This window comes from Balaenoptera ricei, chromosome 19 (assembly GCF_028023285.1).
Source record: "Balaenoptera ricei isolate mBalRic1 chromosome 19, mBalRic1.hap2, whole genome shotgun sequence".
NCBI lineage: Eukaryota > Metazoa > Chordata > Mammalia > Artiodactyla > Balaenopteridae > Balaenoptera > Balaenoptera ricei.
In genome coordinates this window covers 7,524,661-7,537,330 of record NC_082657.1, presented here as the reverse complement: position 1 = coordinate 7,537,330, position 12,670 = coordinate 7,524,661, and the positions used below count along the sequence as shown (strand labels likewise).

The following is a 12,670-nucleotide window of genomic DNA, read 5'->3' as shown; positions in this document are numbered from 1 at the left end:
GGTGACAGAACCCGCCCACCCTAAACCCAGCCAATGGAGGGCCTGCAGGCGTGCAGATGGATGGAGTGAGAAAGACACCCAGGCAGGAGGGAGGAGGATTTTGAGAGAGGAGTACAGAGACCCCAAGAGGGGCACAAAAACTCAGAGAAATGCGGGGGTGGGGACGGAGACCCAGAGGGAGAGGAGGGCAGAAAGAGAGGGGGAGAGCAATGGAAGTCCAGAGTTCAGAGAGTTTGAGATCCAGAGACCCAGAGAGGGGGCAGCAGAGAGAGGGGGACAGAGACCTGGGGCGGGGGGTGGTCAGAGACCCAAAAATAGAGGAACAGAGGGAGAGGAGGGCAGAGCTACCCAGCGCATCAGGGCATCCATGAGAAACATCCCCCTTTCCTATAGGGTCCCGGTCCTCTTGGCCACCTCCTCCCTCTGCCAGGACAGCCCACCTCGGCAGCAGAGGGCAGGGGTGAGGGACTGGGTAACGATTTCCAGACTTCCCCAGGGCTCTCCCTCCCTCCCCGTGTGTGCTGAAGGACTCAGCATCAGCTTCGGCTTCTTCTGTCCTGCCTGCCTTTGATTTGGTTGAAAACTTCCACCTGGGTATGGGGGTGGGTGAAGAGGGAGGGACCCACGGGGAAATACTTGGCAATAAAGAGGTGGGTGTGGAAAGAGCTTTGCTGAATGAGAAAGAAACACACACAGGAATGGGTGAGACAGTGAGTGAGAAACAGGGACAGAAAGAGAGCTAATGACCCAGAGATGATGGGACAGGAATTTAGACAGAGAGACAGCAAAGGAGGCGGCAGAGAAGAGAGCGGGAACCACAGACCCGGAACACAGAGATGTAGAAACAAGGGCAAAAGTGTGGTCTGTGTCTGCATGCGGCTATGGAATGGTAATATATGAAGGGGTGTCCTGAGGGTGTGGGGTCTACCCCTGACTTCTCTTGTCACTTCCTCACTTTAAAGCCCTTTTGGTCGAAGCCTCTGCCTCCTCAGTCCCCATTATCTCATCCCACCAACCCATTCTTCAGACAGGGAAAACTGAGGCTGCCTTCTGCAGCCTGGCCCAGGGTCCCACTGACCACCTCATTCAGGCTTCTGGGGCCACTTCTCCTGTTGGATTTTCCTGGCTCACTCTAGGCTGATCAGGGTCCAAATCTCCCCTGATCCCAGCCAGGGGGCAGGCCAGTTGGTCAAAACCTCATGCTCTACTCAATGGACAATGGTAAGGTCTATTTCTTCACTAGTATAGGGTAAAGGTTGGGACAGGGAAGAGGGGTAGAAACCTGATTCCAACTCCCCACCAAGGCCGAACTCTTAAGCATCCTGACATCCTGTCATTCAACCTTGCTTGTGCTCCTGCTGTGATAGGTAGCTCACTACCTCAAAACAGAATATCTAAGTCAACACTTGCCCTATCTGACTAAGTAAGATTTCTCATTCGAACCCCAGCTCCCAACTAGTTGCCTACATGTTCCAGTTTTTATGCTCCCATACACACTTCTTGACATATCCCCTCCTTGTCACTCTCTCCAGGGTGGGCAAGGTGATGTCCTCTGAGATCGCATGGTCAGCAGCTTAGAAGCTGAGGGCCTCCAATGGTCAAATCCACCAGAGCTGATCTGACAAGTTGTGTATTAGAGCTCATAAACAGTAGGCACTCAGAAAATATTGGCTATCATCATCATCATCATTATTACCCTCAAGTTCATCCAAGAGAACTCCTATTCATCCTTCAAAACCCCATTTGGTTTCACCATCTGTCTTTCTTGCCCAGATTGAGCTCTCAAAATCAGAGAGCTGTGATTTTTGTGACCATTTGACGAGTTCCCAAACTGAGGCCTAGAGGAGCCAGGCCACCCCTGAGGTCTTTCAGCATCCAGCTCTCTTCTTCCTCTACCTGCCCAGTTCCTGGGCATGGGCCTCAGGCCCGGCCAGTCCGGCTGAGGAGCGTGCAGACACAGGCAGTGTCAATTCGAATCCATCGCCAGCCCACACGGCCCTGGGCATCGGTAGTCAATGCCCGCACGTAGGACTGCTTGGCCTTACACTCAGACACCCAGTGCCTCCGGTCCACACCCCGGCAGCCTCCTCCACCCCCACTGGGGCCACCTTCCCCAGCGCTGTCAGCCTTGCAGCGGGTTTCAAAGAAGTACTGGCGAAGGGGACTGCCACCAGCCGCAGGCACCTCGCCCAGCACCTCCACCTCGCGCCCACGCAGGTCCACAGCAGTCCGGCGGTCTGTCACCCAGCCACTGACTGCGTCACACACAGCCAGCTCTCCGCGGCGACTCGCTGGTGCTGTCTCACTCACCCCCCGCCGACTGCGGTTGGCCGGGCTGCCAGCTGGCTCCCCAAAGGCTCCAGCCTCCAGCAGGAAGAGCAGAGGGGGCCCAGCGGGGGTACCCCTGGACAGGGCTACTCGGGGGGACAAGAGGTCCCACTCGGGGACTGGAAATGGGGGCAGGGGTGAGGGTGAAGCGTGGGGCTCCATTGGGACACTGGGTAGGAGGAAAAGTAGGAGGATGGGGAGGGAGCCTGAGGGGTGGGGGAGCATCTCGCTGAGCACCTGAGGATAGAGAGAGGGAAGATGGAATTAGAGAGAAGGATAATAACTTAGTGGTGGGGGCCGATGGGAACTCCAGGGGGACCTGTGTGCCAGAACCACAGGGAGGCGGTTCTGGCACTTGTTCTAGAACTTCGGGGGACCCTATATTCTAGGACTTCGATAATGCCCAACTTCTAGATTAATCATAATTAGTCTACTATTATTACTATTAATAGCCAACAAATGGGGAAATACAGGCAAATGGGGAAATACAGGCTCAGAGAGGTTAGTGACTTGCACCAGGTCACACAGCCAGCAAATGCCGGAAGTGGAACTTGAATCCTGTCCCAGCAACTCCACTCTGCCATCCTGTCTCTACAACCCCAAGGAACCCTAAGCCCTGCAGCCTGGAGGAGGTTTGAGTTTCCAAAATTCTGAGAAAGGTCATGTTCTGGAATCCTAGGGAGACCCAAGTTCAGCTTAAAACTGCCACTGTGAAGGCAAGACACTTCCTCTCAAGTGGGGCTTCAGTTTCCCTGTCCATGAAACTGGCCCAGGGCTGGGAGACACTGGCAGGGGTGTGGATATTGCAGTTTCTCTAGAACATTCTGGAAGCCTGTGGATTCTGGGAAAGGATGGCCTGGAGAGGACTGAGAAGAAGTGGGTGGTTACCAGACCTGTCAGCACCTCCTCCGCCTCCGAGCTCCGGGGTTGGGGGCCCCCAGGCTCCGGGGGGCCCCTGTGGGGGACGCAGGTGGCCCCCTCCTTCCTGACATCTCAGTAGAGGGAGGAGGCAACCACCTAGCGGAGGAAGGGAACAGGTAGGTTATAGAGGCAGGTAGAGGAGGGGGCCTGAACACTCCCCTTCTCAGTGTTCCTCTCAAAGTATAGGGGACCAAGAGCCAAGGCTGCATCCCCCTGCTAGAGGCCCCTGCCCTGCCCAGGTGATGGCTCCTGGATGGAAAGCAGATGGGGGGAGGAGAGGGGAGGGGAGACGCTGAGGATGGAGGCTGGAAAAGATTACATCCTCCTCAGCCCATTCATCTCTCAGACAGGGCAGGGGCGGGGCTGGCCTGGACACCCGGGTCCCTGAGGGCCCACACTTAAGAAGCTCCGGGTCCCCGAGGCTGCTTCCTGGAATGTTCTCTCCTCACAGGACAGGCCAGGGCCCGTCCAAGACTTCTACTGCACATACCTGGCGTGGCCGCCTGCCCTGGCTGGGAGATGGGGAAATGGGAAGGGGGAATTGTGAAGAGGGGCACATGCTGACCCAACCAGAACCCGGAGTGTAGGTTCCCAGCTGCCTCCTGCCTCAGATCTGGAGTCCTGGGCCCTAGCTGCCCCCTCCCTTAGGAGAACAGGCTCTCGCCCCCTCCTCACTCAGACCCAAAAGCCCCGGCCCCAGCTGCCTCCTCTTTCAGGAACTCAGGTCCCCAGCTCCTTCCCTCAGATGCGGGAGTCCAGGCCCCCAAATCCCTCTTCCTTCAAACCCAGGAGTCCGGACCCCCAGTGCCCTCCTCCTTCAGACCCTGGAGTTCTGGGGTTCAAGCTCCTTCCCAGGTACTCAGATATACGGACTCCCCGGCCCCCCCTCCCCCAGAAGGTTTAGCCAGGGGGCCCGGACTCCCTCTGGGACACTGCCCTCCTGCCTCAGTTTCCTCCGCCAAGCCCCGCCCCCGCCGGCCCCGCCCCCGCCCCCCCCCCACCCGGGGGCAGGGCGACCCGGACGCCGGAATCCCGGGGGAGGAGGCGCGGAGGCTCTCACCTGGGGCGCACTCCTCGGCTCCCCCGGCTGCCCCTGGCGCGGCGGCGGCTCCTCCTCCTGCTCGCTGGCTGCAGGGACGCCCGCTCGCCCGCCGGCTCCTCGTGGCACAGGCTCCCGAGGGCCCGGGTCGGGGGCGGGGGCGGGGCGGCGCCCGACGGCGGAGGAGGGGCCGGGGGATCCCGCCTTCCACACGCGTGCCGAGACCTCGGAAGCCTGGCCTGGCTAGCTCAGCCCTCCGCCCGCCTCAGTCCCAGGAGGCCAGGCGCCAGCACCCCACTCCCTCCCTCAGACCCCGGAGTCCGGGTCCCCAGCCCCCTCCTCCCCCGGATCCAGGAGTCCAGGTCCCCCAGACCCCTCCTCCCGCAGACTCCGGAGTCTGGGCCCGCGCAGCTCCCGCCTCCTTCAGACTCAGGAGTCTGGACCCCCAGCCCTTTTCTTCCTCAGCTCCAGCCCCCTCCTCCCTCAGACCCAGGAGTCTGGGCCTGAGATTCCTTTGCGTTCTTTTGCCAGTGAAGTGTCAATCCCCGGGCAGATTCCCACCCTCCGCTCTCATCCCCAACTCTCCCGGGAGCTCCAGGCCAGACATTAACCAGCTGGGCTCGGGGAGTGATAAGGCCCGAGGCCCCGGGGAGACGCTGCCTGAGGGGGTGTCTCCCACATAAGTCCTCTCTGCTGGAATTTCCTGGGTGGGGACTGGGGAGAGGGTCTTGTCTTGAGTTCAGATAAGAGCAACTCAAGGTATTCTAGGACCCGGAGATAGACAAAGATATGATTTGGCAACAGAATGACCTGCTTAGAGAAAGAAAGGGAATAGTGACAGATGAAGGGAGGTGGGGGAAAGGCACAAAAATGGAGAGGAAAAGGGGACAGACTTCCAGAGAAAGAGGGAGACAGAAACCCAGAGAGAGAGAGAGAAGACACAGATGCAGAGAGAGGGGACAGACATGCTGAGAAAAGGGGACAGAACCCCACAAGGGGGACAGAGACCCAGAGAAAGAGAGACCTTAAGACAGACGGAGATCGGACAGGAATTGGAGTCCCGGGACAGACTTAACGCTTCACTCTTCCCCTGGAGCTATTTTCAGGAGGAAAGCCGACACCCGCCTTCGTGGAGGGGGGGGGTGGTCATCCCATACCCCTTCCTCAGCCTAAATATAGCATGGCAAGGTGGCGGGAAGGGTGTCCCCGGATTAGGGTGTTCCCCTCACCTCTCCCCATCCGAGCCAAGGCCACATAGAAGGCTGCTGCGGTTGTTTATTGGGGTGGAGGAGGGGCGCTTCCCAGTCTTTGAGTGTCCACTCGGGTCACTTCCCTGACCTCGCCATGCTTCCCATACCCCTAAGCACCGAACATGCCCCGCCCCCTACCAGAGGAACTTCATGCAACTTTCAGTCTCTGATGGGGTAGTAGGGGTGAGTTTTCAAAGAGTAATGGGAAACAGTTTCCGTCTCCCCCTCTCTCCTTGGGTCTCTGTCCCCCCCTCTCTGTATCCCTCTCCTCTCTGTCTGGGTCCCTGTCCCTCTCTCTTCTCTGGATCTCCGGCCCCTCCTCTCTGGTCTCGTCCTCCTTCTATGGGTCTTTGTCCGCCCTCCTGTCTCTTACCCCCTCCCAGACCGCTGCCCTCTTCTCTCCTGCTCTCCCTCCTCCCCTTGGGTATCTCTGTCCTCTCTGCACGTGTCTCTTCCTCTTTGGGTCCCTGTGCTGGGCTCTGTGCCTGCCTCCCAGACTCTGCCCTGTGTCTGTCACTGTGAGGGGGTCTGTCTCCATTTCTTTTCCAAATGTGCCTTTCTCTCCATTTCGGAGAGAAGTGTTATATTATTTAAAGGTTAAATTTTTTTCAACCTTTATCAAACACTTCTCACAGTCTGTACCTTCTTCTATCTCTCTGTGTAAAAAGGTGGTTGGATTAAATCAGGGGTTTCCAAACGGAATTTGTTAGCCACATTCTGAGTTGTCAAGAGAGACTCCTCAAACCAGTTCACACCCTCCGATGCATCACACTGGTGCTCCTAAGTAAGATTTCATTTGACCAAAAAAGAAAGGGGGGTGGTTTCCTAGCTAAAAATAACAACAACAACTCTCTGTAAACCACTGGATGGATTTTAATAAATTAATACAAGTACTTTGAAAGTTACGTGGCACATAGGCAGCCCTATATATGTGAGTGACGTAACCATCCTCCTCTTCTTCCTCCTCCAAATGCCCTTTTAGTACTGAAAGACCTCTGACCTTGGGTAACCCCCTCCCCTCTGAGCCTTAGTTTCCTCATTTGTGAGAAATGAGGCTGTTAGACTCGGGAAGTCCTGTGCAGACCAGCAGGCTGATGGGGACATGTAGGGTCAAGCAGCAGGCCACAAGTCCAGCCCCCCCATCCCTCCCCGGGGACAAGCCACGCGACCTTGGGAAGCCACGCCCATGCTCTGAGACACTGCTTTCTCCCCAGGAAGATAGAGTGGGCCCTGCAGTTTGTCTGACACACTTCTTGAGCTGCGGGAGGTTAGGGTGGTGCGTCCTGATTTGGGATCCCTTTGTGATTCCATGGCATACACTGTGCATCTCTCTCAGGTTCAGGAGCACTGACTTTTTCTGCCTTTTTCTTTTTTGGTTCTCTTTCTCTGGGGTGCTCTGGTCTCTTTCCAACTCTGGGTCTCTGTCCCTCTCTCTCTGGGTGCCTGATACCTGCCCCCTCTGGGTCTCTGTCTCCCCCTCTCTTTGGGTCTTTTTCCCCTCTTGGGGTTTCTTTCTCTTTCTTTCTCTGGGTCTCTATCCCTCCCCAGCTCTCTGTCCCCCTCCCTTGGGTTTCTATCCCCCCATCATGTCTGAACAGAGTACAGTTTCTCCCCCTTTCCCCTTCCCTTGTGGCTCTGATCTCCATGTCTGGAAGGAAAACTCCAAGGGAAGACAGATAGAGGAGGGGTTTGAATGGCAAAACAAAGCAGGTGTGGGGTAAATGTAAGGGGCATCTACATCTTCCAAGTTCACCCAGAAGCTTTCTGTGTGACCAACTGAATCTACAGATACAGAAACTAGCCCTGCCCCTTATAGGGATGACACGGGGCAAGCCAGTTCAGTTGGTCTCCTAGAGTCCACATAGCACATTCACTCCTTGACACATGATTCCTTCCCAGTGCTGTTATCCTTGGGTCCTGGCGCTACCATTAAATGCAAAACAAACCAGCATGGCCCTGTGGTGCTCATACATACAGTCCAACTCAACCCAACGTTCCTACAGGACTCAGGGACGCAACTTGATGTAACCCAAACCAAACAGTTGTATGACCCAACTGAACTGGTCCTACGAGGTTCACATGATTACACAACTCATTACGACTCAACTCATTGTAGCCCCGACAAACTTCTAGCCACATAACTCTACACAATTCAACACAACAGAACCCTGAAAGACTCCTATGCTCATACATTCCAACCCAACTTAACCTCATATAACCCAGAAAGCTCACATTCTATCACATGACTCTTCGTATTTCTACATGACTCACAAGTTCACAGAACTTAAAATAACATGGCCCTAGAAGAATCACAAAGCCACGCAGTTTCCAGTGTCTCAACCCAACTCTCCAGCACCATGCATGAACACACAATCAGTCCCAACAGTGCCGTGGGTGACCACCTTACTTGATCCAACATGGCCCTAGGGGACTCATGAAACCACAGAATCCTGCATAATGCAGTTGGACAAGACTCACCTACACTCGTAACCCAACCCGATCCAACATGGAACTAAGAAACTCACAAAATTATGTGACAAAACCTATCTCAATACTACCCCAAGCTTTGCACAACCCAATGCAATACAAACCGATGAAGCCTCCCCCTCAAATCAGCATAACCCATTGCCATTCACTGTCACCTAAGGAGGTACCCACAGGGGCTACCAATTCACAACTCAAGACCCAATAAGACTTAGTGTTCCCCAACCCATTACCACTTAACTTAGTTCTTCCTAAACCCGACACCCTCCCCCCAACTTTCCTTCCTCCCTTCCCTCCCTCCCTCCCTCCAAGGAAATGTGAGGTTCTGCAGACCTCAACTGTCCCTCACACTTCGGTGACCATGTGTTTCCCAGGCGGAGGCCAGAGGAGTGTAGGTGGGAGCTCAGGAACCTCTCGATCCACAAACCCCCCATTGACCTTGCCCTCCAGTGGGCAACAGGGCTGCGTGTCCACATGGCTGTACATCCCGGCCTCTTCGTCATCTGTCTCCCGGTGGTAAAAGTAGCTGAAGTTGGAGACAATGACTGGCACAGGTAGGGAAATGGTCAGCACGCCGGCAATGGCGCACAGAGAGCCCACTATCTTGCCGCCCACAGTGACGGGCGCCATGTCTCCATAGCCAACTGTGGTCATAGTGACCACCGCCCACCAGAAGGACTCAGGGATGCTGGTGAAATGGGACTCTGCCCGGTCGGCCTCGGCAAAGTAGACTGCGCTGGAGAAGAGGACCACACCAATGAAAAGGAAGAAGATGAGGAGGCCCAGCTCTCGCATGGAGGCTCTTAAGGTCTGGCCCAAGATCTGCAGGCCCTTTGAGTGCCGGGACAGCTTGAAGATGCGGAAGACGCGTACCAGTCGGATGACTCGCAGGATGGCCAGTGACATGGCTGGCTGGCCCACCCCCCGCTGCCGGGCCAGCTCGGTACCCAGTGCCACAAAGTAAGGCAGGATGGCCACGAAATCGATGAGGTTCATCACGTTCTTGAAGAAGGCTGTCTTGCTTGGGCAGGACGCCAGGCGCACCAGCAGCTCGAAGGAGAACCAACAGATGCACAGCGTCTCCACCACAAAGAACGGGTCATCGAAGGGCAAGCGAGGTGGGAGTCCAGGCACTGGGCTGGAGCCGTTCAGCCGAGCCGGAAACTGCAGAGAGGAAGGGGTTCAGGGAGGACCATGCCAGGGCTGGGACGCACTGGAATGGCCATATTTGCTGTTTAAATATTCAACTACTTCTTTACAAATTGGTCAATAGCTGCTGCCCCCAGAACCCCGGTGACCTAGCTGTAGTACACTCCTTCTCGGGACCCGCAGGGAAGGCTGACTTTAGGGTCCCTGATCCTTCATTGGCAGGGCCTCCTGAAATAATGCTTGAGTAGGGCTCAATCTCTTCCCTCCCAAAATCCCGCCCCCGGAGTTGAATTTCCAGTTGGCGAGTGTCCCCATCCTAGCCCCACTCCCTTGTGCCCTGCCCTCCCCAAACCCAGCCTGGACCATAATGGTTAAAGACCTTATCTTTATGCCAAAACCCGGGCCCCTCCCCTCACGGCCCTCAGCTCAACTTTCTTTATGATGGATTCCTTTTGCCCCAATCCTCAGGCCCCACCCCTCGATCTGCAGCTCCCTCGGCGGCTTTCTTGAGGTCCCAGATCTCACTACCTCCAGCCCATCCTTCCCATTGGTTACTGCCAGCCGTATAGACCCCCGATTTTTCAGTCTCGCCTTATCCCTCAGTTTTGATTTCTTAATACACCTGTCCTCCTGTGCTCCTGCCCTCCAAAAGCCGGGTTTCTCACCTACCTCAGCGCACGCCTTCTGATAAGGCAGGTCCTCCTACTCAGATCCTCAGGCCCCGCCCCATTAAGCTATACCTTTCCCGCCCCCAGCCCAGGATTTAATGTAGAGTCCCCTGGTCTGGTGCCGTCCCTGGCTTGCCCACCTCTCACAGGCCTTTGCCCACCTTTGATTGGTCAGGTCTTCCAACCAGGCCCCCAATGCCTTGCCCATCCACAGCCAGGCCCCACCTTCCTGAGAGGCCCCACCTCCCACTGCCCCTTACCCCACCTTATGATTGGCCAGGACCCCGTGGACCTCGTCCAGCTCCTCCCAAACCCCGCCTCTCCACACGCAAGCCCCGCCCCCTCACCGGGCCAGCTGCAGCCACCGCGGCGAACCCCGAGTTGTCGCGGTCGTCGCGGAAGTCGGGCAGCGTCTCGAGGCAGAAGACGACGATAGAGACGAGGATAACAAGCACTGAGACAACGGCGAGCACGCGCGCGGCCTGCGAGCTCTCGGGGAACTCGAAGAGCAGCCAGAGCTGGCGCGCGAAGGCGCGGCGGGGCAGGGGGCGCTCCGATGGCAAGGGGCAGCCCTCATCCTCGCGCAGGCGCGCTAGCGCCGCGGCGCCCAGCCCATAGAAGGCCACCTCCTCCAGGAAGACGTCGAGCGGCACGTGCGCCGGCCGCCGCAGGCGCCCGCCGGACTGGTAGTAATAGAGCACCGCGTCGAAGCTGGGCCGGTGCCGGTCGAAGAAGTACTCGCGGCGCGCGCCGTCGTAGAAACGGCTGCGGCGCACCGGGTCCCCGAGCAGCGTGTCCGGGAAGCGGCCCAGCGTGCGCGCCCGGGTCTCGAAGCGCAGCCCAGCTACGTTGAGCACTACTCGCTCGCAGCAGCCGCACGGCGGCGGGCACCCGGGTTCCATGGCGCGCGCAGCCCCGGCGACCCGCGGACGGACGTGTGGCCCCCGACGCCCGACCCGGCCCGGCCCCGCCTCGGCCGCCGCCGCCCCAGCCGCCCCAGCCGCCCCAGCCGCCCCAGCCTGGTGTCCGGTGTCCACGCGTAAAAATAGCCCGGCCGTGCGGCCAGGGCGCGGGGGAGGGGTCGCCATGACCCCGGCGGGGCAGAGGGCGTTCGGGCGCCCTCTGCCGGGGCGCCCGCCCTTTACCCCCAGGCGACGCGGCGCTGCGCTTTCTCGGGGTCCACCTGGCCTTCCGGGTTCCTTTCCCTCTGTCTCTCCATCGCCTGAGATCTCTGTCCTGCGTCTCTCCGGGTTTCCGTGTATGTCTCTCGTCTATGTTTTTATGAGTATCTGAGCCGCTCTGTTGGAGTCACAAATTTCCATCTCTTTGTCTCTCTCTCTCGTTCTTTTGTATGTCTCTGTGTCTGGCTATGTCTTCACTTTGGGTCTCTGTATCTCTGATCTCGGGGTTGTATCTCTGAGTATCTCTATGGGTCATTTATCTCTGAGCTTTGCCGTTCTAGGGTCATCTGTGTCTGGGGATTCCCGTCAGTCTCTGTGTCTTGGTCTCTCCGAATCTCCGTCTTCCTTTTGATTCTTGTATCTCTATCTCTGTTTATTTCTTGTCTCTCTTGGTCTCTGTCTTTCCCCTCTGTCTGGGTCTCTCTGCTTCTTGTCTCTCTGGGTCTCTTCTCTCTCATTACCTCTCAGCCCGCTGTGTCTCTGTCCCTGGGATTCTCTGGGTCTCCCCTTTGGGTATCTTTCTTTCCCTGTTTCTCTGAATTACTGCAAGTCTCTGTCTCAGGGCCTCTGGAGGACCGAGCCTCTCCCGAGTCATATCTCTGAATCTCTCTCTGACATTCACCCTAGGTTGTCTCTGCCATTGTCCTGGTGGTTTCCCCATCCTGGGGATGCTCCAGCAGCTCTAAACCCTGAGCATGTGTCCCCCACACGGTGTCCCCTCGCTCGGGTTGCCCCTACCCCCACCCCCCGGGTCTCCACCTGGATTCTCTGCCGGACTTTCTTAGACCCAGCAAGGCCTGAGCTGCAGCCCTGAATAGGGCAAAAGGAGGCCAGGCCTGCCAGGAACAGGTCAGGGGTGGGCTGGGGAAATGCCGCAGGGTCACTCGAAGGGACCAAAGGACAGACAGACGATGGCCTTCCAGCCACCGGTGTCCTATGACACGGGGTAAAAATAGCCCCACCCGATGTGCTTGGCGGGAAGTCGTGGGGATTGGACACCCGGACTCCAGGGAATGAGGCCCCGGGCGCCCTCTGCTGGGGGAGTAGAGAGAGACACTAAAGGTTTTAACCCCCTAGGAATTCTGGCACTCTTTCTCTTCCTGTCTACAATTTCTTTCTGGGATGCTATGTCACCATCCATCTGGATTTCTGTTTCCCTCTCTCTGTGTCTATGTCCCTTTTTTTCATGGTCTTTGGCCCTACCCGTGTCTGGGTCTCTGTCTCCCCATCTCTCTGGCCTTTTCCCTTCTTTCTGGTCTCCTTTCTTCTCTTTTTTTTCTCATTCTCAGAGCCCACAGAGATCCCTCTTTGTGGGTTTCTGAATGCTCTGTGTGCACCGATCTCGCCTCCTCCCTGCAGCCCTATCTCTTAACACCCTCCTACCACTGAGCCTGGAGGTGGGCACTCCTTCTTGCCACTTCCAGACAATTCTCCCTCCCTCAGCTCCTTTGAAGCTCAAGTTATCCATGGACACCTCTTCCCAGCCTTCCCTAAAGAACTCATCCCTTTCCCTTCTGCCCACTCCCACTCTTTCATGGAAGATTTTCAATCCTGGCTCTATATCCATCACTCTAAAACGACTGTCATAATTCTTAATAATTTCAATATCCCCATATAGATGATTCTGCTAAAACCTGGCCTGTACTCGGT

At 56.8% G+C, this 12,670-nt stretch overlaps 2 protein-coding genes across 3 annotated transcripts; both read right to left on the bottom strand.

The window, feature by feature from the left end:
* Positions 1 to 59: 59 nt before the first annotated feature.
* NTF4 (neurotrophin 4) lies at positions 60 to 8,287 on the bottom strand. Of its 2 annotated transcripts, none has more exons than XM_059905050.1 (3): positions 5,313 to 8,287; positions 3,222 to 3,345; positions 60 to 2,565 (listed from the first exon to the last, which is right to left on the bottom strand). In XM_059905050.1, the coding sequence occupies exon 3, from the start codon at positions 2,551 to 2,553 to the stop codon at positions 1,921 to 1,923; it is 633 nt and encodes a 210-aa protein (XP_059761033.1). In that variant the 5' UTR covers positions 2,554 to 2,565; positions 3,222 to 3,345; positions 5,313 to 8,287; the 3' UTR covers positions 60 to 1,920. The 2 variants fall into 2 exon arrangements, with proteins under 2 accessions (XP_059761033.1, XP_059761032.1); XM_059905049.1 differs by lacking the exon at positions 5,313 to 8,287 and adding an exon at positions 4,310 to 4,561.
* A 45-nt stretch (positions 8,288 to 8,332) lies between these two features.
* On the bottom strand, positions 8,333 to 10,795 carry KCNA7 (potassium voltage-gated channel subfamily A member 7). Its single transcript, XM_059905031.1, has 2 exons — positions 10,187 to 10,795; positions 8,333 to 9,186 (listed from the first exon to the last, which is right to left on the bottom strand). The coding sequence occupies exons 1-2, from the start codon at positions 10,739 to 10,741 to the stop codon at positions 8,368 to 8,370; spliced, it is 1,374 nt and encodes a 457-aa protein (XP_059761014.1). The 5' UTR covers positions 10,742 to 10,795; the 3' UTR covers positions 8,333 to 8,367.
* Positions 10,796 to 12,670: the final 1,875 nt, after the last annotated feature.

Excerpts from the sequence above, each read along its gene's own strand:
- NTF4 (XM_059905050.1), bottom strand. The coding sequence starts at position 2,553 with ATGCTCCCCCACCCCTCAGGCTCCCTCCCCATCCTCCTACTTTTCCTC.
- KCNA7 (XM_059905031.1), bottom strand. The coding sequence starts at position 10,741 with ATGGAACCCGGGTGCCCGCCGCCGTGCGGCTGCTGCGAGCGAGTAGTG. Across the intron at positions 9,187-10,186 it reads CGGTGGCTGCAGCTGGCCCG|TTTCCGGCTCGGCTGAACGG; the intron begins GTGAGGGGGCGG and ends TCCTCTCTGCAG.